Genomic DNA, 26801 nt, shown 5'->3' with positions numbered 1-26801 from the left:
CCAGTGGTGTGCACGTTAGGGTGGATCGGCCATGCTAAATTGTCCCATAGTGCCTTGGGATGTGCAGGGTGGGGGGATTGGCCCTGCTAAATTGTCCCATAGTGTCCAGGGATGTGCAGATTAGGGTGGATTGGCTATGCTAAATTGTCCCATGTTGCCCTGGGATGTGCAGGTTAGGGTGGATTGGCCATGCAAAATTGTCCCATAGTGCCCAGGGGTGTGCAGGTTAGGGTGGATTGGCCGTGCTAAATTGTCCCACTGCATCGAGGGATGTGCAGGTTAGGGTGGATTGGCCGTGCTAAATTCCCCCACAGTGACCACGGATGTGCAGGTTAGGGTGGATTGGCCATGTTAAATTGTCCCAAAGTGTCCAGAGATGTGCAGGTTAGGGTGGATTGGCCATGCTAAATTGCCCCATAGTGCCTAGGGATGTGCAGGTTAGGGTGGATTGGCCATGCTAAATTGCCCCATAGTGCCCAGGGATTTGCAGGTTAGGATGGATTGGCCGTGCTAAATTGTCCCATAGTGCCCAGGGACGTGCAGTTTCGAGTGGACTGGCCATCCTAAATTGTCCCATAGTGCCTAAGGATGTGCAGGATAGGGTGGATTGGCCGTGCTAAATTGTCCCATAGTGCCCAGGGATGTGCAGGTTAGGGTGGATTGGCCATGCTAAATTGTCCTAAAGTGCCCAGGGGTGTGCAGGTTAGGGTGGATTGGCCATGCTCAATTGTCCCATAATGCCGAGGGATGTGCAGGTTAGGGTGGGTTGGCTGTGCTAAATTGTCCCATAGTGCCCAGGGATGTGCAGGTTAGGGTGGATTGGCCATGCTAAATTGCCCCATAGTGCCCAGGGATGTGCAGGTTAGGGTGGATTGGCCATGCTAAATTGGCCCATAGTGCTCAGGGATGTGCAGGTGAGTGTGGATTGGCCGTGCTAAATTGTCCTATAGTGCCCAGGGGTGTGCAGGTTAGGGTGGATTGGCCATGCAAAATTGTCTCATAGTGCCTAGGGATGTGCAGGTTAGGGTGGATTGGCAGTGCTAAATTGTCCCATAGTGCCGAGGTGTGTGCAGGTTAGGGTGGCTTGGCCATGCAAAATTGTCTCATAGTGCCTAGGGATGTGCAGGTTAGGGTGGATTGGCAGTGCTAAATTGTCCCATAGTGCCGAGGTGTGTGCAGGTTAGTGTGGATTGGCCGTGCTAAATTGCCCCATTGTGCCCAGGGATGTGCAGGTTAGGGTGGATTGGCCGTGCTAAATTGTCCCATCGTGCCATTGGATGTGCAGGTTAGGGTGGATTGGCCGTGCTAAATTCCCCCATAGTGCCCAGCGATGTGCAGGTTAGGATGGATTGGCCATGCTAAATTGTCCCACAGTGTCCAGGGATGTGCAGGTTAGGGTGGATTGGCCGTGCTAAATTGTCCCATAGTGTCCAGGGATGTGCAGGTTAGGGCGGATTGGCCGTGCTAAATTGTCCCATAGTGCCCAGTTATGTGCAGGTTAGGACGGATTGGCCGTGCTAAATTGTCCCATAGTGCCCAGGGGTGTGCAGGTTAGGACGGATTGGCCATGCTAAATTGTCCCAAAGTGCCCAGGGATGTGCACGTTAGGGTGGATTGGCCGTGCTAAATTGTCCCATAGTGCCTAGGGATGTGCACGTTAGGGTGGATGGGCGTGCTAAATTGTCCCATAGTGCCCAGGGATGTGCAGATTAGGGTGGACTTGCCTAGCAAAATTGTCCCATCGTGCCCAGTGGTGTGCACGTTAGGGTGGATTGGCCATGCTAAATTGTCCCATGTTGCCCTGGTATGTGCAGGTTCGGGTGGATTGGCCATGCAAAATTGTCCCATAGTGCCCAGGGATGTGCCGGTTAGGATGGATTGGCCGTGCTAAATTGTCCCATAGTGCCCAGGGATGTGCCGGTTAGGATGGATTGGCTGTGCTAAGTTGTCCCATACTGTCCAGGGATGTGCAGGTTAGTGTGGATTGGCCGTGCTAAATTGCCTCATAGAGCCCAGGAACGTGCAGGTTCGGGTGGATTGGCCGTGCTAAATTGTCCCATAGTGCCCAGGGATGTGCAGGTTAGGGTGGATTGGCCGTCCTAAATTGTCCCATAGTGCCCAGGGGTGTGCAGGTTAGGGTGGATTGGCCGTGCTAAATTCCCCCATAGTGCCCAGGGATGTGCAGGTTAGGGTGGATTGTCTGTGCGAAGTTGTCCTATAGTGCCCAGGAATGTGCAGGTTAGGGTGGATTGGCCGTGCTAAATTGTCCCATAGTGCCCAGGGATGTACAGGTTAGGGTGGATTGGCCATGCAAAATTGTCCCATCGTGCCCAGGGATGTTCAGGTTAGGGTGGATTGGCCGTGCTAAATTGTCCCACTGTGTCCAGGGATGTGCAGGTTAGGGTGGATTGGCCGTGCTAAATTGTCCCATAGTGCCCAGGGATGTGCAGGTTAGGGTGGATGGGTGTGCTAAATTGTCCCATAGTGCCCAGGGATGTGCAGGTTAGGGTGGATTGGCCATGCAAAATTGTCCCATCGTGCCCAGTGGTGTGCACGTTAGGGTGGATCGGCCATGCTAAATTGTCCCATAGTGCCTTGGGATGTGCAGGGTGGGGGGATTGGCCCTGCTAAATTGTCCCATAGTGTCCAGGGATGTGCAGATTAGGGTGGATTGGCCATGCTAAATTGTCCCATGTTGCCCTGGGATGTGCAGGTTAGGGTGGATTGGCCATGCAAAATTGTCCCATAGTGCCCAGGGGTGTGCAGGTTAGGGTGGATTGGCCGTGCTAAATTGTCCCACTGCATCGAGGGATGTGCAGGTTAGGGTGGATTGGCCGTGCTAAATTCCCCCACAGTGACCACGGATGTGCAGGTTAGGGTGGATTGGCCATGTTAAATTGTCCCAAAGTGTCCAGAGATGTGCAGGTTAGGGTGGATTGGCCATGCTAAATTGCCCCATAGTGCCTAGGGATGTGCAGGTTAGGGTGGATTGGCCATGCTAAATTGCCCCATAGTGCCCAGGGATTTGCAGGTTAGGATGGATTGGCCGTGCTAAATTGTCCCATAGTGCCCAGGGACGTGCAGTTTCGAGTGGACTGGCCATCCTAAATTGTCCCATAGTGCCTAAGGATGTGCAGGATAGGGTGGATTGGCCGTGCTAAATTGTCCCATAGTGCCCAGGGATGTGCAGGTTAGGGTGGATTGGCCATGCTAAATTGTCCTAAAGTGCCCAGGGGTGTGCAGGTTAGGGTGGATTGGCCATGCTCAATTGTCCCATAATGCCGAGGGATGTGCAGGTTAGGGTGGGTTGGCTGTGCTAAATTGTCCCATAGTGCCCAGGGATGTGCAGGTTAGGGTGGATTGGCCATGCTAAATTGCCCCATAGTGCCCAGGGATGTGCAGGTTAGGGTGGATTGGCCATGCTAAATTGGCCCATAGTGCTCAGGGATGTGCAGGTTAGTGTGGATTGGCCGTGCTAAATTGTCCTATAGTGCCCAGGGGTGTGCAGGTTAGGGTGGATTGGCCATGCAAAATTGTCTCATAGTGCCTAGGGATGTGCAGGTTAGGGTGGATTGGCAGTGCTAAATTGTCCCATAGTGCCGAGGTGTGTGCAGGTTAGGGTGGCTTGGCCATGCAAAATTGTCTCATAGTGCCTAGGGATGTGCAGGTTAGGGTGGATTGGCAGTGCTAAATTGTCCCATAGTGCCGAGGTGTGTGCAGGTTAGTGTGGATTGGCCGTGCTAAATTGCCCCATTGTGCCCAGGGATGTGCAGGTTAGGGTGGATTGGCCGTGCTAAATTGTCCCATCGTGCCATTGGATGTGCAGGTTAGGGTGGATTGGCCGTGCTAAATTCCCCCATAGTGCCCAGCGATGTGCAGGTTAGGATAGATTGGCCATGCTAAATTGTCCCACAGTGTCCAGGGATGTGCAGGTTAGGGTGGATTGGCCGTGCTAAATTGTCCCATAGTGTCCAGGGATGTGCAGGTTCAGGTGGATTGGCCATCCTAAATTGTCCCATAGTGACCAGAGGTGTGCAGGTTATGGTGAATTGGTCGTGCTAAGTTGTCCCACAGTGTCCAGGGATGTGCAGGTTAGGGTGGATTGGCCGTGCTAAATTGCCCCATAGTGCCCAGGGATGTTCAGGTTAGGGTGGATTGGCCGGGCTAAATTGTCCCATAGTGCCCAGCGATGTGCAGGTTAGGGTGGATTGGCCATGCTAAATTGTCCCATAGTGTCCAGGGATGTGCAGGTTAGGGTGGATTGGCCATGCAAAATTGTCCCATCGTGCCCAGGGATGTTCAGGTTAGGGTGGATTGGCCATGCTAAATTGTCCCACAGTGTCCAGGGATGTGCAGGTTAGGGTGGATTGGCCATGCAAAATTGTCCCATCGTGCCCAGTGGTGTGCATGTTAGGGTGGATTGGCCATGCTAAATTGTCCCATAGTGCCTTGGGATGTGCAGGGTGGGGGGATTTGCCCTGCTAAATTGTCCCATAGTGTCCAGGGATGTGCAGATTAGGGTGGATTGGCCGTGCGAAATTGTCCCATAGTGTCCAGGGATGTGCAGGTTAGGGCGGATTGGCCGTGCTAAATTGTCCCATAGTGCCCAGGGGTGTGCAGGTTAGGACGGATTGGCCATGCTAAATTGCCCCAAAGTGCCCAGGGATGTGCACGTTAGGGTGGATTGGCCGTGCTAAATTGTCCCATAGTGCCTAGGGATGTGCACGTTAGGGTGGATTGGCCATGCTAAATTGTCCCATAGTGCCCAGGGATGTGCAGTTTAGGGTGGATTGGCCGTGCCAAATTGTACCATTGTGCCCAGAGGTGTGCAAGTTAGGGTGGATTGGCCGTGGTAAATTGTCTCATAGTGCCCAGGGATGTGCAGGTTCAGGTGGATTGGCCATGCTAAATTGGCCCATAGTGCCCAGTGGTGTGCAGGTTCGGGTGGATTGGCCGTGCTATATTGTCTCATAGTGCCCAGGGATGTGCAGATTAGGGTGGATTGGCCGTGCTAAATTGTCCCATAGTGCCCAGGGATGTGACGGTTAGGTTGGATTGGCTGTGCTAAGTTGTCCCATACTGTCCAGGGATGTGCAGGTTAGTGTGGATTGGCCGTGCTAAATTGCCTCATAGAGCCCAGGAACGTGCAGGTTCGGGTGGATTGGCCGTGCTAAATTGTCCCATAGTGCCCAGGGATGTGCAGGTTAGGGTGGATTGGCCGTCCTAAATTGTCCCATAGTGCCCAGGGGTGTGCAGGTTAGGGTGGATTGGCCGTGCTAAATTCCCCCATAGTGCCCAGGGATGTGCAGGTTAGGGTGGATTGTCTGTGTGAAGTTGTCCTATAGTGCCCAGGAATGTGCAGGTTAGGGTGGATTGGCCGTGCTAAATTGTCCCATAGTGCCCAGGGATGTGCAGGTTAGGGTGGATTGGCCATGCAAAATTGTCCCATCGTGCCCAGTGGTGTGCACGTTAGGGTGGATTGGCCATGCTAAATTGTCCCATAGTGCCTTGGGATGTGCAGGGTGGGGGGATTGGCCCTGCTAAATTGTCCCATAGTGTCCAGGGATGTACAGATTAGGGTGGATTGGCCATGCTAAATTGTCCCACTGCATCGAGGGATGTGCAGGTTAGGGTGGATTGTCCGTGCTAAATTCCCCCACAGTGACCACGGATGTGCAGGTTAGGGTGGATTGGCCATGTTAAATTGTCCCAAAGTGTCCAGAGATGTGCAGGTTAGGGTGGATTGGCCATGCTAAATTGCCCCATAGTGCCTAGGGATGTGCAGGTTAGGGTGGATTGGCCATGCTAAATTGTCCCACAGTGTCCAGGGATGTGCAGGTTAGGGTGGATTGGCCGTGCTAAATTGCCCCATAGTGCCCAGGGATGTTCAGGTTAGGGTGGATTGGCCGTGCTAAATTGTCCCATAGTGCCCAGCGATGTGCAGGTTAGGGTGGATTGGCCATGCTAAATTGTCCCATAGTGTCCAGGGATGTGCAGGTTAGGGTGGATTGGCCATGCAAAATTGTCCCATCGTGCCCAGGGATGTTCAGGTTAGTGTGGATTGGCCGTGCTAAATTGTCCCATAGTGTCCAGGGATGTGCAGGTTAGGGTGGATTGGCCATGCAAAATTGTCCCATCGTGCCCAGGCATGTGCAAGTTAGAGTGGATTGGCCATGCTAAATTGCCCCATAGTGCCCAGGGATGTGCAGGTTAGGATGGATTGGCCGTGCTAAATTGTCCCATAGTTCTCAGGGATGTTCAGGTTAGGATGGATTGGCCGTGCTAAATTGTCCCATAGTGCCGAGGGGTGTGCAGGTTAGGGTGGATTGGACATGCCAAATTGTCCCATAATGCCCAGGGATGTGCAGGTTAGGGTGGATTGGCCGTGCTAAATTGCCCCATAGTGCCCAGGGATGTGCAGGTTAGGGTGGATTGGCCGCGCTAAATTGTCCTAAAGTGCCCAGGGGTGTGCAGGTTAGGGTGGATTGGCCATGCTAAATTGTCCCATAGTGCCTAGGGATGTGCAGGTTAGGGTGGGTTGGCTGTGCTAAATTGTCCCATAGTGTCCAGGGGTGTGCAGGTTAGGGTGGATTGGCCATGCTACGTTGTCCCATAGTGCTCAGGGATGTGCAGGTTAGTGTGGATTGGCCGTGCTAAATTGTCCTATAGTGCCCAGGGGTGTGCAGGTTAGGGTGGATTGGCCATGCTAAATTGTCTCATAGTGCCTAGTGATGTGCAGGTTAGGGTGGATTGGCCATGCTAAATTGTCTCATAGTGCCCAGGGATGTGCAGGTTAGGGTGGATTGGCCATGCTAAGTTGTCCCATAGTGCTCAGGGATGTGCAGGTTAGTGTGGATTGGCCGTGCTAAATTGTCCTATAGTGCCCAGGGGTGTGCAGGTTAGGGTGGATTGGCCATGCTAAATTGTCTCATAGTGCCTAGTGATGTGCAGGTTAGGGTGGATTGGCCATGCTAAATTGTCTCATAGTGCCTAGGGATGTGCAGGTTCGGGTGGATTGGCCGTGCTAAATTGTCCCATAGTGTTTAGGGATGTGCAGGTTACAGTGGATTGGCCATGCTGAATTGTCCCATAGTGCCCAGGGATGTGCAGGTTAGGGTGTATTGGCCGTGCTAAATTGTCACATAGTGCCCAGGGACGTGCAGTTTCGAGTGGACTGGCCATCCTAAATTGTCCCATAGTGCCTAAGGATGTGCAGGATAGGGTGGATTGGCCGTGCTAAATTGTCCCATAGTGCCCAGGGATGTGCAGGTTAGGGTGGATTGGCCGTGCTAAATTGTCCCATAGTGCCGAGGAATGTGCAGGTTAGGTTGGGTTGGCTGTGCTAAATTGTCCCATAGTGCCCAGGGGTGTGCAGGTTAGGTTGGATTGGCCATGCTAAATTGCCCCATAGTGCCCAGGGATGTGCAGGTTAGGGTGGATTGGCCATGATAAATTGGCCCATAGTGTTTAGGAATGTGCAGGTTACACTGGATTGGCCATGCTAAATTGTCCCATAGTGCCCAGGGATGTGCAGGTTCGGGTGTATTGGCAGTGCTAAATTGTCCCATAGTGCCCAGGGACGTGCAGTTTCGAGTCGACTGGCCATCCTAAATTGTCCCATAGTGCCCAGGGATGTGCAGGTTAGGGTGGATTGGACATGCCAAATTGTCCCATAGTGCCCAGGGATGTGCAGGTTAGGGTGGATTGGCCGTGCTAAATTGCCCCATAGTGCCCAGGGATGTGCAGGTTAGGGTGGATTGGCCTTGCTAAATTGTCCTAAAGTGCTCAGGGGTGTGCAGGTTAGGGTGGATTGGCCATGCTAAATTGTCCCATAGTGCCTAGGGATGTGCAGGTTAGGGTGGATTGGCCATACTAAATTGCACCATGGTGCCCAGGGAAGTGCAGGTTAGGGTGGATTGGCCATGCTAAGTTGTCCCATAGTGCTCAGGGATGTGCAGGTTAGTCTGGATTGGCCGTGCTAAATTGTCCTATAGTGCCCAGGGGTGTGCAGGTTAGGGTGGATTGGCCATGCTAAATTGTCTCATAGTGCCTAGTGATGTGCAGGTTAGGGTGGATTGGCCATGCTAAATTGTCTCATAGTGCCTAGGGATGTGCAGGTTCGGGTGGATTGGCCATGCTAAATTGTCCCATAGTGTTTAGGGATGTGCAAGTTACAGTGGATTGGCCATGCTAAATTGTCCCATAGTGCCCAGGGATGTGCAGGTTAGGGTGTATTGGCCGTGCTAAATTGTCCCATAGTGCCCAGGGACGTGCAGTTTCGAGTGGACTGGCCATCCTAAATTGTCCCATAGTGTCCAGGGATGTGCAGGTTAGGGTGGATTGGCCGTGCTAAATTGTCCCATAGTGCCCAGGGATGTGCAGGTTAGGGTGGATTGGCCGTGCTAAATTGTCCTAAAGTGCCCAGGGGTGTGCAGGTTAGGGTGGATTGGCCATGCTCAATTGTCCCATAGTGCCGAGGGATGTGCAGGTCAGGGTGGGTTGGCTGTGCTAAATTGTCCCATAGTGCCCAGGGGTGTGCAGGTTAGGGTGGATTGGCCATGCGAAATTGCCCCATAGTGCCCAGGGATGTGCAGGTTAGGGTGGATTGGCCATGCTAAATTGGCCCATAGTGCCCAGGGATGTGCAGGTTAGGGTGGATTGGCCGTGCTAAATTGTCCTATAGTGCCCAGGGGTGTGCAGGTTAGGGTGGATTGGCCGTGCTAAATTGTCTCATAGTGCCTAGGGATGTGCAGGTTAGGGTGGATTGGCAGTGCTAAATTGTCCCATAGTGCCCAGGGATGTGCAGGTTAGGGTGGATTGGCCGTGCTATATTGTCCCATAGTGCCGAGGTGTGTGCAGGCTAGGGTGGCTTGGCCATGCAAAATTATCCCATAGTGCGCAGGGGTGTGCAGGTTAGGGTGGATTGGCCATGCTAAATTGTCTCATAGTGCCTAGGGATGTGCAGGTTCGGGTGGATTGGCCGTGCTAAATTGTCCCATAGTGTTTAGGGATGTGCAGGTTACAGTGGATTGGCCATGCTGAATTGTCCCATAGTGCCCAGGGATGTGCAGGTTAGGGTGTATTGGCCGTGCTAAATTGTCACATAGTGCCCAGGGACGTGCAGTTTCGAGTGGACTGGCCATCCTAAATTGTCCCATAGTGCCTAAGGATGTGCAGGATAGGGTGGATTGGCCGTGCTAAATTGTCCCATAGTGCCCAGGGATGTGCAGGTTAGGGTGGATTGGCCGTGCTAAATTGTTCCATAGTGCCGAGGAATGTGCAGGTTAGGTTGGGTTGGCTGTGCTAAATTGTCCCATAGTGCCCAGGGGTGTGCAGGTTAGGTTGGATTGGCCATGCTAAATTGCCCCATAGTGCCCAGGGATGTGCAGGTTAGGGTGGATTGGCCATGATAAATTGGCCCATAGTGTTTAGGAATGTGCAGGTTACACTGGATTGGCCATGCTAAATTGTCCCATAGTGCCCAGGGATGTGCAGGTTCGGGTGTATTGGCAGTGCTAAATTGTCCCATAGTGCCCAGGGACGTGCAGTTTCGAGTCGACTGGCCATCCTAAATTGTCCCATAGTGCCCAGGGATGTGCAGGTTAGGGTGGATTGGACATGCCAAATTGTCCCATAGTGCCCAGGGATGTGCAGGTTAGGGTGGATTGGCCGTGCTAAATTGCCCCATAGTGCCCAGGGATGTGCAGGTTAGGGTGGATTGGCCTTGCTAAATTGTCCTAAAGTGCTCAGGGGTGTGCAGGTTAGGGTGGATTGGCCATGCTAAATTGTCCCATAGTGCCTAGGGATGTGCAGGTTAGGGTGGATTGGCCATACTAAATTGCACCATGGTGCCCAGGGAAGTGCAGGTTAGGGTGGATTGGCCATGCTAAGTTGTCCCATAGTGCTCAGGGATGTGCAGGTTAGTCTGGATTGGCCGTGCTAAATTGTCCTATAGTGCCCAGGGGTGTGCAGGTTAGGGTGGATTGGCCATGCTAAATTGTCTCATAGTGCCTAGTGATGTGCAGGTTAGGGTGGATTGGCCATGCTAAATTGTCTCATAGTGCCTAGGGATGTGCAGGTTCGGGTGGATTGGCCATGCTAAATTGTCCCATAGTGTTTAGGGATGTGCAAGTTACAGTGGATTGGCCATGCTAAATTGTCCCATAGTGCCCAGGGATGTGCAGGTTAGGGTGTATTGGCCGTGCTAAATTGTCCCATAGTGCCCAGGGACGTGCAGTTTCGAGTGGACTGGCCATCCTAAATTGTCCCATAGTGTCCAGGGATGTGCAGGTTAGGGTGGATTGGCCGTGCTAAATTGTCCCATAGTGCCCAGGGATGTGCAGGTTAGGGTGGATTGGCCGTGCTAAATTGTCCTAAAGTGCCCAGGGGTGTGCAGGTTAGGGTGGATTGGCCATGCTCAATTGTCCCATAGTGCCGAGGGATGTGCAGGTCAGGGTGGGTTGGCTGTGCTAAATTGTCCCATAGTGCCCAGGGGTGTGCAGGTTAGGGTGGATTGGCCATGCGAAATTGCCCCATAGTGCCCAGGGATGTGCAGGTTAGGGTGGATTGGCCATGCTAAATTGGCCCATAGTGCCCAGGGATGTGCAGGTTAGGGTGGATTGGCCGTGCTAAATTGTCCTATAGTGCCCAGGGGTGTGCAGGTTAGGGTGGATTGGCCGTGCTAAATTGTCTCATAGTGCCTAGGGATGTGCAGGTTAGGGTGGATTGGCAGTGCTAAATTGTCCCATAGTGCCCAGGGATGTGCAGGTTAGGGTGGATTGGCCGTGCTATATTGTCCCATAGTGCCGAGGTGTGTGCAGGCTAGGGTGGCTTGGCCATGCAAAATTATCCCATAGTGCGCAGGGGTGTGCAGGTTAGGGTGGATTGGCTGTGCTAAACTGTCCCATAGTGCCCAGGGATGTGCAGGTTAGTGTGGATTGGCCGTGCTAAATTGCCCCATTGTGCCCAGGGATGTGCAGGTTAGGGTGGATTGGCCGTGCTAAATTGTCCCATCGTGCCATTGGATGTGCAGGTTAGGGTGGATTGGCCGTGCTAAATTCCCCCATAGTGCCCAGCGATGTGCAGGTTAGGATGGAGTGGCCATGCTAAATTGTCCCACAGTGTCCAGGGATGTGCAGGTTAGGGTGGATTGGCCGTGCTAAATTGTCCCATAGTGCCCAGGGCTGTGCAGGTTAGGACGGATTGGCCATGCTAAATTGTCCCAAAGTGCCCAGGGATGTGCACGTTAGGTTGGATTGGCCGTGCTAAATTGTCCCATAGTGCCTAGGGATGTGCACGTTAGGGTGGATTGGCCATGCTAAATTGTCCCATAGTGCCCAGGGATGTGCAGTTTAGGGTGGATTGGCCGTGCTATATTGTCTCATAGTGCCCAGGGATGTGCAGATTAGGGTGGATTGGCCGTGCTAAATTGTCCCATAGTGCCCAGGGATGTGCCGGTTAGGATGGATTGGCTGTGCTAAGTTGTCCCATAGTGTCCAGGGATGTGCAGGTTAGTGTGGATTGGCCGTGCTAAATTGTCCCATAATGCCCAGGGATGTGCAGTTTAGGGTGGATTGGCTGTGCTAAATTGTCCCATAGTGCCCAGGGATGTGCAGATTAGCGTGGATTGGCCGTGCTAAATTGCCCCATATTGCCCAGTGATGTGCAGGTTAGGATGGATTGGCCGTGCTAAATTGGCCCATAGTGCCCAGTGGTGTGCAGGTTCGGGTGGATTGGCCGTGCTATACTGTCTCATAGTGCCCAGGGATGCGCAGATTAGGGTGGATTGGCCGTGCTAAATTGTCCCATAGTGCCCAGGGATGTGCCGGTTAGGATGGATTGGCTGTGCTAAGTTGTCCCATACTGTCCAGGGATGTGCAGGTTAGTGTGGATTGGCCGTGCTAAATTGCCTCATCGAGCCCAGGAACGTGCAGGTTCAGGTGGATTGGCCGTGCTAAATTGCCCAATATTGCCTAGGGATGTTCAGGTTAGGGTGGATTGGCCGTCCTAAATTGTCCCATAGTGCCCAGGGGTGTGCAGGTTAGGATGGATTGGCCATGCTAAATTGTCCCACAGTGTCCAGGAATGTGCAGGTTAGGGTGGATTGGCCGTGCGAAATTGTCCCATAGTGCCCAGGGATGTGCAGGTTAGGGTGGATTGGCCGTGCTAAATTGTCCCATAGTGCCCAGGGATGTGCAGGTTAGGGTGGATTGGCCGTGCTAAATTGTCCCATAGTTTAGGTAAAGTGCACTCATCAGGGATAAATTTAGAATAATACGGTAACGGTGGGTTACTCTTCAGAGGACCAGTTTCCACACTGTAGGATTCAAAGAATACTCACCCAGACCAGCACATACACAGAGTCACTCTCACTTGCGAATTCATACCCACAACTCACAAACTCGCACACGCACACTCTCACAAAACTGGCACACACATGTACACACAGACACACTCTCACAAAGACACACGTACACACAAACTCACTATCACAGACACACACACAGACTCACTCTCACAATGACACACACATACACATAGACACACTCTCAGAAAGACACACATGTACACACAGACTCACTCTCACAAAGACACACATGTCCAGACTCACTCTCACAAAGACACACATGTACACACAGACTCGCTCTCACAAAGACACACATGTACAGACTCATTCACAAAGACACACATGTACAGACTAACTCTCACAAAGACACACATGTACTGACAGACTCACTCTCACAATGACACACATGTACAAACTCACTCTCACAAAGACACGCACGTACAGACAGACTCACTCTCACAGAGACACACGTACACACTCACTCTCACAAAGACACACACGTACACACTGACTCACTCTCACAAAGACACACGTGTACAGACTCACTCTCACAAATACACGCACGTACACACACACTCACACTCACAAAGACACACATGTACACACAGACTCACTCTCATAAAGACACACAAGTACACACAGACTCACTCTCACAAAGACACACACGTACACACAGACTCACTCTCACAGAGACACACATGTACGCACAGACTCACTCTCACAGAGACACACACGTACACACAGACTCACTCTCACAAAGACACACATGTCCAGACTCACTCTCACAAAGACACACACGTACACACAGACGCACTCTCACAAAGACACACATGTACACACAGACTCACTCTCACAGAGACACACACGTACACACAGACTCACTCTCACAAAGACACACGTACAGGCAGACTCACTCTCACAAAGACGCACACTTACACACAGACTCACTCTCACAAAGACACACATGTACAGACAGACTCACTCTCACAAAGATGCACACGTACACACAGACTCACTCTCACAGAGACACACATGTACACACAGACTCACTCTCACAAAGACACACGTGTACAGACTCACTCTCACAAAGACACGCACGTACACACACACTCACACTCAAAAAGACACACATGTACACACAGACTCACTCTCATAAAGACACACAAGTACACACAGACTCACTCTCACAAAGACACACACGTACACACAGACTCACTCTCACAGAGACACACATGTACGCACAGACTCACTCTCACAGAGACACACATGTCCAGACTCACTCTCACAAAGACACACACGTACACACAGACGCACTCTCACAAAGACACACATGTACACACAGACTCACTCTCACAAAGACACACACGTACACACAGACTCACTCTCACAGAGACACACATGTACGCACAGACTCACTCTCACAAAGACACACATGTCCAGACTCACTCTCACAAAGACCCACACGTACACACAGACGCACTCTCACAAAGACACACACGTACACACAGACTCACTTTCACAGAGACACACACGTACACACAGACTCACTCTCACAAAGACACACACTTACACACAGACTCACTCTCACAAAGACACACACGTACAGACAGACTCACTCTCACAAAGACGCACACGTACACACAGACTCACTCTCACAGAGACACACATGTACACACAGACTCACTCTCACAAAGACACACACGTACACACAGACTCACTCTCACAGAGACACACACGTACACACAGACTCACTCTCACAAAGACACACACGTACACACAGACTCACTCTCACAAAGACGCACACGTACACACAGACTCGCTCTCACAGAGACACACACGTACAGACAGACTCACTCTCACAAGGACACACACGTACACACAGACTCACTCTCACAAAGACGCACACGTACACACAGACTCACTCTCACAGAGACGCACATGTACACACAGACTCACTCTCACAGAGACACACACGTACACACAGACTCACTCTCACAGAGACACACATGTACACACAGACTCACTCTCACAGAGACACTCACGTACACACAGACTCACTCTCACAGAGACACACATGTACACACAGACTCACTCTCACAAAGACACACACGTACACACAGACTCACTCTCACAGAGACGCACACGTACACACAGACTCACTCTCACAGAGACACACACGTACACACAGACTCACTCTCACAGAGACACACACGTACACACAGACTCACTCTCACAAAGACACACACGTACACACAGACTCACTCTCACAAAGACGCACACGTACACACAGACTCGCTCTCACAGAGACACACACGTACACACAGACTCGCTCTCACAGAGACACACACGTACAGACAGACTCACTCTCACAAGGACACACACGTACACACAGACTCACTCTCACAAAGACGCACACGTACACACAGACTCACTCTCACAGAGACGCACATGTACACACAGACTCACTCTCACAGAGACACACACGTACACACAGACTCACTCTCACAGAGACACACATGTACACACAGACTCACTCTCACAGAGACACTCACGTACACACAGACTCACTCTCACAGAGACACACATGTACGCACAGACTCACTCTCACAGAGACACACACGTACACACAGACTCACTCTCACAAAGACACACATGTCCAGACTCACTCTCACAAAGACACACACGTACACACAGACTCACTCTCACAGAGACACACACGTACACACAGACTCACTCTCACAAAGACACACGTACAGGCAGACTCACTCTCACAAAGACGCACACGTACACACAGACTCACTCTCACAGAGACACACATGTACAGACAGACTCACTCTCACAAAGACGCACACTTACACACAGACTCACTCTCACAAAGACACACATGTACAGACAGACTCACTCTCACAAAGACGCACACGTACACACAGACTCACTCTCACAAAGACGCACACGTACACACAGACTCACTCTCACAGAGACACACACGTACACACAGACTCACTCTCACAAAGACACACATGTCCAGACTCACTCTCACAAAGACACACACGTACACACAGACGCACTCTCACAAAGACACACATGTACACACAGACTCACTTTCACAGAGACACACACGTACACACAGACTCACTCTCACAAAGACACACACTTACACACAGACTCACTCTCACAAAGACACACATGTACAGACAGACTCACTCTCACAAAGACGCACACGTACACACAGACTCACTCTCACAGAGACACACATGTACACACAGACTCACTCTCACAACGACACACACGTACAGACAGACTCACTCTCACAGAGACACACATGTACAGACAGACTCACTCTCACAAAGACGCACACTTACACACAGACTCACTCTCACAAAGACACACATGTACAGACAGACTCACTCTCACAAAGACGCACACGTACACACAGACTCACTCTCACAGAGACACACATGTACAGACAGACTCACTCTCACAAAGACGCACACTTACACACAGACTCACTCTCACAAAGACACACATGTACAGACAGACTCACTCTCACAAAGACGCACACGTACACACAGACTCACTCTCACAAAGACACACACGTACACACAGACTCACTCTCACAGAGACACACATGTACACACAGACTCACTCTCACAAAGACACACACGTACACACAGACTCACTCTCACAAAGACGCACACGTACACACAGACTCGCTCTCACAGAGACACACACGTACAGACAGACTCACTCTCACAAGGACACACACGTACACACAGACTCACTCTCACAGAGACGCACATGTACACACAGACTCACTCTCACAGAGACACTCACGTACACACAGACTCACTCTCACAGAGACACACACGTACACACAGACTCACTCTCACAAAGACACACACGTACACACAGACTCACTCTCACAGAGACGCACACGTACACACAGACTCACTCTCACAGAGACACTCACGTACACACAGACTCTCTCTCACAGAGACACTCACGTACACACAGACTCACTCTCACAAAGACGCACACGTACACACAGACTCACTCTCACAAAGACGCACACGTACACACAGACTAGCTCTCACAGAGACACACACGTACAGACAGACTCACTCTCACAAGGACACACACGTACACACAGACTCACTCTCACAAAGACGCACACGTACACACAGACTCACTCTCACAGAGACGCACATGTACACACAGACTCACTCTCACAGAGACACACACGTACACACAGACTCACTCTCACAGAGACACACATGTACACACAGACTCACTCTCACAGAGACACTCACGTACACACAGACTCACTCTCACAGAGACACACATGTACACACAGACTAGCTCTCACAAAGACACACACGTACACACAGACTCACTCTCACAGAGACGCACACGTACACACAGACTCACTCTCACAGAAACACACACGTACACACAGACTCACTCTCACAAAGACACACATGTACAGACAGACTCACTCTCACAGAGACACTCACGTACACACAGACTCACTCTCACAGAGACACACATGTACACACAGACTCACTCTCACAAAGACACACACGTACACACAGACTCACTCTCACAGAGACACACACGTACACACAGACTCTCACAAAGACGCACACGTACACACAGACTCACTCTCACAAAGACACACACATGTACAGACTCACTCTCACAACGACACACACGTACAGACAGACTCACTCTCACAGAGGTACACACGTACACACAGACACACTCTCACAAAGACACACATGTACACACAGAGGGATATAAGGACCTCCAGCTTCTGATAGACATTAACACGTACCCCTGCACTTGTAGCCTTGTTTGTACAGGCCCCAAATCTGAAATTAAGGAAATGAAAGTAGGTCAGTCCAGATTAACAACAAGGGGAAACGACAGGGACTGAGTGAGAAGGCATTATCACATAAACACAAGCCTGTCAGAGGGTCAGTACTGAGGGAGCGCCGCACTGTTGAAGGGTCAGTACTGAGGGAGCGCTGCACTGTCAGAGGGTCAGTACTGAGGGAGCGCTGCACTGTCAGAGGGTCAGTACTGAGGGAGCGCCGCACTGTCAGAGGGTTAGTACTGAGGGAGTGCAGCACTGTTGGAAGGTCAGTAATGAGGGAGCGCTGCACTGTCGGAGGGTCAGTGCTGAGGGAATGCCGCACTGTTAGGGGGTCAGTACTGAGGGAGTGTCGCACTGTGGGAGGTTCAGTCCTGAGGGAGGGCCGCACTGTTGGAGGGTCAGTACTGAAGGAGTGCCGCACTGTCCGAGGGTCAGTACTGGGGAGTGGGCACTGTCGGAGGGTCAGTACTGAGGGAGTGCCGCACTGTTAGGGGGTCAGTACTGAGGGAGTGCCGCACTGTCAGAGTGTCAGTGCTGAGGGAGTGCCGCACTGTGGGAGGGTCAGTGCTGAGGGAGTGCCGCACTGTCAGAGGGTCAGTGCTGAGGGATTGTCGTACTGTCGGAGGGTCAGTACTGAGGGAGAGCTGCACTGTTAGGGGGTCAGTACTGTGAGGGAGTGTCACACTGTCGGAGGGTCAGTCCTGAGGGAGTGCCGCACTATCGGAGGGTCAGTACTGAGGGAGTGCTGCACTGTCAGAGGTTCAGTACTGAGGGAGTGCTGCACTGTCGGAGGGGCAGTACTGAGGGAGTGCCGCACTGTCAGAGGGTCAGTACTGAGGGAGTGCCACACTGTCGGAGGGTCAGTGCTGAGGGAGTGCCGCACTGTCGGAGGGTCAGTGCTGAGGGAGTGCCGCACTGTCAGAGTGTCAGTATTGAGGGAGTGCCGCACTGTCGGAGGGTCAATACTGAGGGAGTGTCGCATTGTCGGAGGGTCAGTACTGAGGGAGTGCCGCTCTGTCGGAGGGTCAGTACTGAGGGAGTGCCGCTCTGTCGGAGGGTCAGTACTGAGGGAGTGCCGCACTGTCGGAGGGTCAGTCCTGAGGGAGTGCCGCACTGTCGGAGGGTCAGTACTGAGGGAGTGCCGCACTGTCGGATGGTCAGTACTGAGGAAGCGCCGCACTGTCGGAGGGTCAGTACTGAGGAAGCATTGTAATAAAAATGGTCTATCCTGGGCCCTGTGTCTATCTCGGATTGCATGAGTATCCCAGGCTCTGAGTCTGTCCTGGCCTCCATGTCTCCCCTGTGCTCCCTGTCTACCCTGTACTCCCTGTCTACCCTGTGCTCCCTGTCTACCCTGTGCTCCCTGTCTACCCTGAGCTCCCTGTCTACCCTGAGCTCCCTGTCTTCCCTGTACTCCCTGTCTACCCTGCCCTCCCTGTCCACCCTGAGCTCCCTGTCTACCCTGTGCTCCCTGTCTACCCTGTGCTCCCTGTCTACCCTGAGCTCCCTGTCTACCCTGTGCTCCCTGTCTACCCTGTGCTCCCTGTCTACCCTGAGCTCCCTGTCTACCCTGTACTCCCTGTCTACCCTGCGCTCCCTGTCTACCCTTCGCTCCCTGTCCACCCTGTGCTCCCTGTCTACCCTGTGCTCCCTGTCTACCCTGAGCTCCCTGTCTACCCTGTGCTCCCTGTCTACCCTGAGCTCCCTGTCTACCCTGTACTCCCTGTCTACCCTGCCCTCCCTGTCCACCCTGAGCTCCCTGTCTACCCTGTGCTCCCTGTCTACCCTGAGCTCCCTGTCTACCCTGAGCTCCCTGTCTACCCTGTGCTCCCTGTCTACCCTGAGCTCCCTGTCTACCCTGTACTCCCTGTCTACCCTGCGCTCCCTGTCTACCCTTCGCTCCCTGTCCACCCTGTGCTCCCTGTCTACCCTGTGCTCCCTGTCTACCCTGAGCTCCCTGTCTACCCTGCGCTCCCTGTCCACCCTGTACCCCCTGTCTACCCTGTACCCCCTGTCTACCCTGTACTCCCTGTCTATCCTGTGCTCCCTGTCCACCCTGAGCTCCCTGTCTACCCTGTACTCCCTGTCTACCCTGCGCTCCCTGTCTACCCTGCGCTCCCTGTCTACCCTGAGCTCCCTGTCTACCCTGCGCTCCCTGTCCACCCTGTACCCCCTGTCTACCCTGTACTCCCTGTCTATCCTGTGCTCCCTGTCTATCCTGTGCTCCCTGTCCACCCTGAGCTCCCTGTCTACCCTGCACTCCCTGTCTACCCTGCGCTCCCTGTCCACCCTGCGCTCCCTGTCCACCCTGAGCTCCCTGTCTACCCTGCACTCCCTGTCTACCCTGCGCTCCCTGTCCACCCTGCGCTCCCTGTCCACCCTGAGCTCCCTGTCTACCCTGTACTCCCTGTCTACCCTGTACTCATTGTCTACCCTGTACTCCCTGTCTACCCTGTACTCCCTGTCTACCCTGTACTCATTGTCTACCCTGTACTCCCTGTCTACCCTGTACTCCCTGTCTACCCTGTGCTCCCTGTCTACCCCACTCCAGCCCTTTCTGTTGGTGGTTACTTACAAAGTTCTTGCAATGCTCGCAGTAGGTGGGCTTCAGGTAGGTGGTCTCTGTGAAGTTGTGAATAAATCCCATCTTGCAGTTCAACAAGGAGTTTGCCTGCATGAAGTAGGTGATCATCTCATCTCGACTGATCTGTCCGTCACTGTACGGCAGAGAGAGAGAGAGAGAGAGAGAGTGTGAGAAGGCAACCACAGGGGGAGAGATGGTTCCCAACAGCTCACTGCCAACTCACAGGAGGGAGTACCCAAGTGAGCAGAGGTTACAGAAACAGGAAGGCAAGTGGTGAGGATGAGAGAAAGAGATTGCGCATGGATAGAGGTGGGTTATGTGAGTAAAACTTGGTGGGTTAAATATACTGGGGGTGGGGGAATGTCAGGTTAAGTGTTTGGCCGGAAGAACTGAGGAGCCTAAGCATATTAAAGGATTGGACAGTCTGGAGGCAGGAAACATGTTTCCGCTGATGGGTGAGTGCCGAACCAGAGGACACAGCTTAAAAATGCGGGCTAGGCCATTTAGGACAGAGATGAGGAGAAACGTCTTCACCCAGAGAGTGGTGGCTGTGTGGAATGCTCTGCCCCAGAGGGCAGTGGAGGCCCAGTCTCTGGATTCATTTAAGAAAGAGTTGGATAGAGCTCTCAAGGAAAGTGGGATCAAGGGTTATGGGGATAAGGCAGGAAGAGGATACTGATTAGGAATGATCAGCCATGATCATATTGAATGGTGGTGCAGGCTCAAAGGGCTGAATGGCCTACTCCTGCACCTATTGGCTATTTAAATGGCGAAAGACTGCAGAAAGCTGTTGAATGGACAGTGTGGCAGTCCTGTTCTGTGAATCAGAAAACACTAGCATCCACGTTCAGCAGGTCATAGGGAAGGCCCATCCAACCTCGGCCTTTAGTTTGAAGGGACTGGAGCTTAAACGTTGCGAGGTTCTACTGAAACTGTGCAAGGCCCTGGTCAGACCATATCGGGAATAATGTGGACATCCCTGGGCCCCTAATCTAAGGGGAGGTACACTGACAGTCCACAGAAGGTTCACTTGGCCAGTCCCAGGTACACAGGGTCTTTTATTTTCATTCACTGGTTGGTTGTGGGCGTCAATGGGCTGGTCATGGCTTTGGAAGGTGCTGCCTGAGGAGCCTCAGGGAGTTGCTGCACTGCGTCTTGTAGATGGTACACACTGCTGCTACTGAGGGGGAGGGGGGGAGGAGGGAGGGGGTGTGGTGCCAACCGAGGGGTGGGCTGCTTTGCCCCTGGATGGAGTCGAGTTTCTCGAGTGTTGTAGGAGCAGCCCCCCCATCCAAGGGCAAGTGGGGAGTATTCCCTCACCCTCCTGACCTGTGCCTTGTCGATGGTGGGTCAGGCTTTGGGGGAGTGAGTCAAGAGGGGAGTTACTCGCTGCAGGATTCCCAACCTCTGAATGCAGCTGTGTTAATGTCAATGGCAACCTCAGGATGTGATGGATTCAGTGATGGTAACACCATTGAATGTCAAGGGGGTGATGGTTAGATTCAGTGATGGTAACACCATTGAATGTCAAGGGGATGATGGTTAGATTCAGTGATGGTAACGCCATTGAATGCCAAGGGTCGATAGTTAGATTCAGTGATGGTAACACCATTGAATGTCAAGGGGGTGATGGTTAGGTTCAGTGATGGTAACACCATTGAATGTCAAGGGGGTGATGGTTAGGTTCAGTGATGGTAACGCCATTGAATGCCAAGGGTCGATAGTTAGATTCAGTGATGGTAACACCATTGAATGTCAAGGGGGTGATGGTTAGGTTCAGTGATGGTAACGCCATTGAATGCCAAGGGATGATGGTTAGGTTCAGTGATGGTAACGCCATTGAATGCCAAGGGTCAATAGTTAGATTCAGTGATGGTAACACCATTGAATGTCAAGGGGGTGATGGTTAGATTCAGTGATGGTAACACCATTGAATGTCAAGGGGGTGATGGTTAGATTCAGTGATGGTAACACCATTGAATGTCAAGGGGAAATGGTTAAATTGTCTCTTAATGGAGATGGTCGTAGCCTGGCATTGTGTGGCGTGAATGTTACTTGCCAATTGTCAGCCCAAGCCTGGGTATTGCCCAGATCTTGCTGCATTTGGACACGGACTGCTTCAGTATCCGAGGATAGGCGAATGGAGCTGAACACTGTGCTATCGTCGCCGTACATCCCCCAGTTCTGATCTTACGATGGAGTGAAGGTTATTGATGGAGCAGCTGAAGATGGTCGGGCCTAGGACACTCCCCTGAGGAACTCCTGCAGAGATGGCTTGGAGCTGAGATGACTGACCATCAATAAACCCAATCATCGTGCTGTGTGCCGGATATGACTCTAACAAGCTGAGAGTTTGCCCACTGATTCCAGTTTTGCCAGGGCTCCTTGATGCCACACTTGGTCTGGATGTCTGCCTTGTGAGGAGAGGTTGAGTAGTTCGGGCCCTGATTCACTGGGAGTTTGGGAGAATGAGAGACTACATTGAAACACACAACATTCTTCGGGGGTTTGACAGGGTAAATGTGGAGACGTTGTTCCCAGTAGCGGGGGAGTCTAGGACTGGAGGATATCATCTCAGAATAATTTAATAACTTAAAGGAGTCCCACCTTCTCCCAGATCCCTGTGGGAGTGAGTCCCAAATCCATTGAGTCCCATGCATTGAGTGAAGATATTTCCCATGAATACCCAATTGAATTCATGAGGATTGCCATTTTGTACTCGAGTGGAGTGTTCAGGGGTGAGGGTCAACACAAGGCAACTGCGTTATAACGGAATTCAGCTAGAAACCAGATACTCACTGATTCTCATCCAGGACACTGAACCTGTCCAGATAGGGAAAGTTGGACGAGATGATGCTGAACTCCTTCTGGGAGATGTAGCCATCGTGGTCGACGTCGAAATTTCGGAACACAGACTGCAGCGAAAGGAAACACAGAGACTGAGAATGTCAGGGACGGTCAACCACACCAAGGATAAACCACACAACAAATCCAGGAGTAAAGGGTCCCATATTACAGTCCCCACAGACCCATTGGAGGGAGTGCTGCACTGTCAGAGAGTCAGTACTGAGGGAGTGCCACACTGTCAGAGGGTCAGTGCTGAGGGAGTGCCGCACTGTCGGAGGGTCAGTGCTGAGGGAGTGCCGCACTGTCGGAGGGTCAGTGCTGAGGGAGTGCCGCACTGTCGGAGGGTCAGTGCTGAGGGAGTGCCGCACTGTCGGAGGGTCAGTGCTGAGGGAGTGCCGCACTGTCGGAGGGTCAGTGCTGAGGGAGTGCCGCACTGTCGGAGGCTCAGTGCTGAGGGAGTGCCGCACTGTCGGAGGGTCAGTGCTGAGGGAGTGCCGCACTGTCGGAGGGTCAGTGCTGAGGGAGTGCCGCACTGTCGGAGGCTCAGTGCTGAGGGAGTGCCGCACTGTCGGAGGCTCAGTGCTGAGGGAGTGCCGCACTGTCAGAGGGTCAGTACATGGAGCCAGTATTTATTTTTCAAAAAACATCAGCGAAGTCAAAAGTCTCTGTGTGCTGGTTGGGTTGCTAGTTGTGGAGTCTTGCGGTGTGCGAGTCATGTGTCAGTTTTCATCCAGCGCAGGAGGGGGCAGCACCTGGACCAAGACTCCGATGCGTCCCGGGGTGATGAGGTGGTTGTCCACGATGGCCATGCGAATATTAGGGCATTGGATGGCACCGTCCATCGTTGCTGAGCGTCTGCTGGGGACTATGGGAAGGGGAGTTCCCTGTCCTTTCCACGTGAGGATTGACCCAAGGCCCCTCACATGGTATGGTCGGACAAGATGGCGGCAGCTCGATCCTGGTCTCTCTGGTCTCGATCCTGGTCTTCGCTTCGGCAGTGCTGGCCACACGCCCGTCCTCCCGTTCCCTCGAGATTTTCCAGACCCTACCGGAATGTCTTTGTGTGGGGTGTTTCCCCCACCTCTGGACCCTAAACCAAAGGGGAATATTGTTCTCCCTCCTCCATTGTTCGATAATGCTGTCCATTCCTCAGAGGGAATAGCTCACCTGTCAGAGGACGGTTGGGACCCCTGGGCCTGGAGTCACACGTGGGCCCACACAGGGATATTCCTCCCAAGGATGGGTTTTTGCATTCCCCGATGATGGTTTCTCATTCCCCATTGGCCCTTATCTTTGAAGACTGAGTGAAAGAACAATGCCAATGAAGAGAGGTGTGGATAGGTTTCCCTGTGAGGCAAGGGTACCTGCCACCTCTACCTGCCCCTCCTACAGCACCACCCTGCTCGACACCCAGTGAAAGAATTCTTAAAGACGGACAACATTAAAACAAAATTGAAACCTTCTCCTCCACTCAGGCCTCAGGCCTGTTGCTATTGACCCCTGGGAAGCTGTTGTCCCTTTGATTAGCCCGGAACAAACTCCTCACGATTTGGAATGTCTCAATGGGCTCTCCTCTCCAGGAGAAACAGCCCTGACTTCCTCTGTGCTCAAAGAGTGACTCAGCCAGAGCCTCCTCCAAGCACATACACAGACACAGACAAACACGTGCGCACAAACACATGCGAATGCACGCTCACACACACACAGGCACACACACAAACACACACACACACACACACAGAGGCGCGCGTGCACACACACACACACGCACACAAACACTCACTCAGACATGCACGCACACACACAGACACGAGCACTCACTCAGACATACACACACACAGACACACACACACACAGACATGCACATTCACACACACACACACATTCACACACACACACTGACACGCACACACACACACAGACATGCACACACACACACAGACACGCACACACACGCACACAGACACAGGCACGCACACACACCACACACACACACACACACCACACACACACACACCACACACACACACACACACCACACACACACACCCACACACCCACACCCCCCCCCACACACACCCACACACCCACACACCCCCCCCCACACACACACACCACACACACACACACCACACCCACACACACACACCCACACACACACACACCCACACACGATTTAATATCTCGCCTCCTCGGGGATTCCCCACTCTGCCCCTTGAGCGGTGAAATACCGGAGCCTCACAACCCCACTTTGCATTGGATCCGGTTGCCCAGGCTGTTACAGGCAGATTCTGGCCCTTAGGCCCAAGGCTTCACCTACCTCCACCATCTTGAGGATGTGCTTGTTGATGAGTTCAGGGTCTGTTTTGGGTTTGACAGCTGATGCCCACTCCTCGATAACCAGAGACTTGGGTGGCGTTGGGCTTGAGGGCTGCAAAGAGAGAGAAAATTCATCAGCCCTCGAGATATCGAGCACCTGACCCCCCTCAGACACCCGTAATGGGACTCTGAGTACCTCGTAGTCTGTGTTGTGGTCAGGCCGCAGTTACGCCACGGTGAGACCACACTGGGAGTAATGTGTCCTATTTTGGTCTTCCTACCTCAGTTGCCAAAGAGAGAGTGAAGTGGATCTCTAATATGACACCGGGGATGGTAGGATTGTCATGGGAGGAGATTCATAGATCCATAGAGATGTACAACCTGCAAACAAACCCTTCGGCCCAACCCATCCATGCCGACCAGATATCCCAACCTAATCTAGTCCCATTTGCCAGCACTTAGCCCATATCCCTCTAAACCCTTCCCATTCCTGTCCCCATTTAAATGCTGTCATTGTACCAGCCTCCACCACTTCCTCTGGCAGCTCATTCCACACACACACCACCCTCTGTGTGAAAAAGTTGACACTTAGGTCCCTTTTATATCTTCCCCCTCTCACCCTAAACCTATGGCCCTCTAGTTCTGGACTCCCCCCACCCCAGGGAAAAGACCTTGTCTATTTTGAGTCAAGATTAGAGTGGTGCTGGAAAAGCTTTCACGGATCTATGAACCCTTCCTGATGAAGGGCTCCTGCCCGAAACGTCAATTCTCCTGCTCCTCGGACACTGTCTGACCTGCTGTGCTTTTCCAGCACCACTCTAACCTTGACTCACCACCAGGTACGGCAGCTGTCCCACTCAGGATCGGAGACGGTTACAGAGAGTGGGGAACTCGGCCTGGACAATCACAAAGGCCAACCTCCCGTCGACAGAATCCATCTCCCAGGGTCAAGGAAAGGTCACCAGCGTTCTCAAAGACCCATCCCACCCTGGGGATGTTTTTCTACAACCCCTACCATCGGGGAGAGGGTACAGAAGCCTGAACACACACACACACACCAGCCGGTTTCCAAACAGTCTCTACCCGAATCTGTTAGATACTGAATGGACTCACAAACATTCGCCTGTCCCTGTGTTTCTGTTTTTGTTGCTGTTTCCCTATTATTTACTATCGATGTGACTTAACTCTGAGATCTGCCTGGATTGCTCGCAAAACAAAGCTTTTCACTGTGCCCCGGGACACGGGACAATCAATTCAATTCAATTTCGACTTTCAAAATGTCAGGGCACTCTGAAGTTAGAGAGGGAATGTGGTATCGAGATAGAGGGCTGACCACGATCATACTCAACAGGGGAGCAGGATCGAAGGGACGAATGGCCTAATCCTAATCCCAACTTTTCTCTCTCTCTCTCTCTCTCTCGATTCCTTCCCACTCCGGAACTCCTAATCGGTTTCCCGAGGCTCTCGGGGAAGTTCGAATTCGATTGGAAGAAAGCGAACGTCAGCCCTCTTTTTCAGAGAAAGGGAAGGAGACAGGGAGCAAGGAACTATGGGATACTGAGCTTCATGACTGTCATCGGGAAGACGTCAGAAGCTATTTTTAAAGATGCTAGAACAGGGAACTTGGGTAACTTCAAGGTAATCGGGCTGAGTCTGAGTACAGGAGTTGGGAGGTCATATTGTGGCTGAACAGGACGTTGGTGAGGTCACTTTTGGAAGAGTGCGTTCAGTTCTATCCACCCTGCTATAAGAAGGATGGTGCTAAACTTGAGGGGGTGCAGAAAGGGATGTTGCCATGGTTGGATGGTTTGAGCTATAGGGAGAGGCTG

The 26801-nt window shown here is 52.4% G+C and overlaps 1 protein-coding gene across 1 annotated transcript in view; it reads right to left on the bottom strand.

The window, feature by feature from the left end:
- Positions 1-26801, bottom strand: part of LOC132836141 (RAS guanyl-releasing protein 2-like) — a 114514-nt gene that overhangs the window by 26963 nt on the left and 60750 nt on the right. Inside the window, exons 11-14 of the mRNA XM_060855459.1 lie at positions 24974-25084; positions 22606-22721; positions 19798-19939; positions 17181-17217 (exon numbers count right to left, since the gene is read on the bottom strand). Of these exons, the coding sequence (XP_060711442.1) occupies positions 17181-17217; positions 19798-19939; positions 22606-22721; positions 24974-25084 (406 nt within the window). The remainder of the gene's footprint in view (positions 1-17180; positions 17218-19797; positions 19940-22605; positions 22722-24973; positions 25085-26801) is intronic.

Source organism: Hemiscyllium ocellatum, chromosome 46 (assembly GCF_020745735.1).
Source record: "Hemiscyllium ocellatum isolate sHemOce1 chromosome 46, sHemOce1.pat.X.cur, whole genome shotgun sequence".
Classification (NCBI taxonomy): domain Eukaryota; kingdom Metazoa; phylum Chordata; class Chondrichthyes; order Orectolobiformes; family Hemiscylliidae; genus Hemiscyllium; species Hemiscyllium ocellatum.
This window is presented reverse-complemented; position numbering and strand designations above follow the sequence as displayed.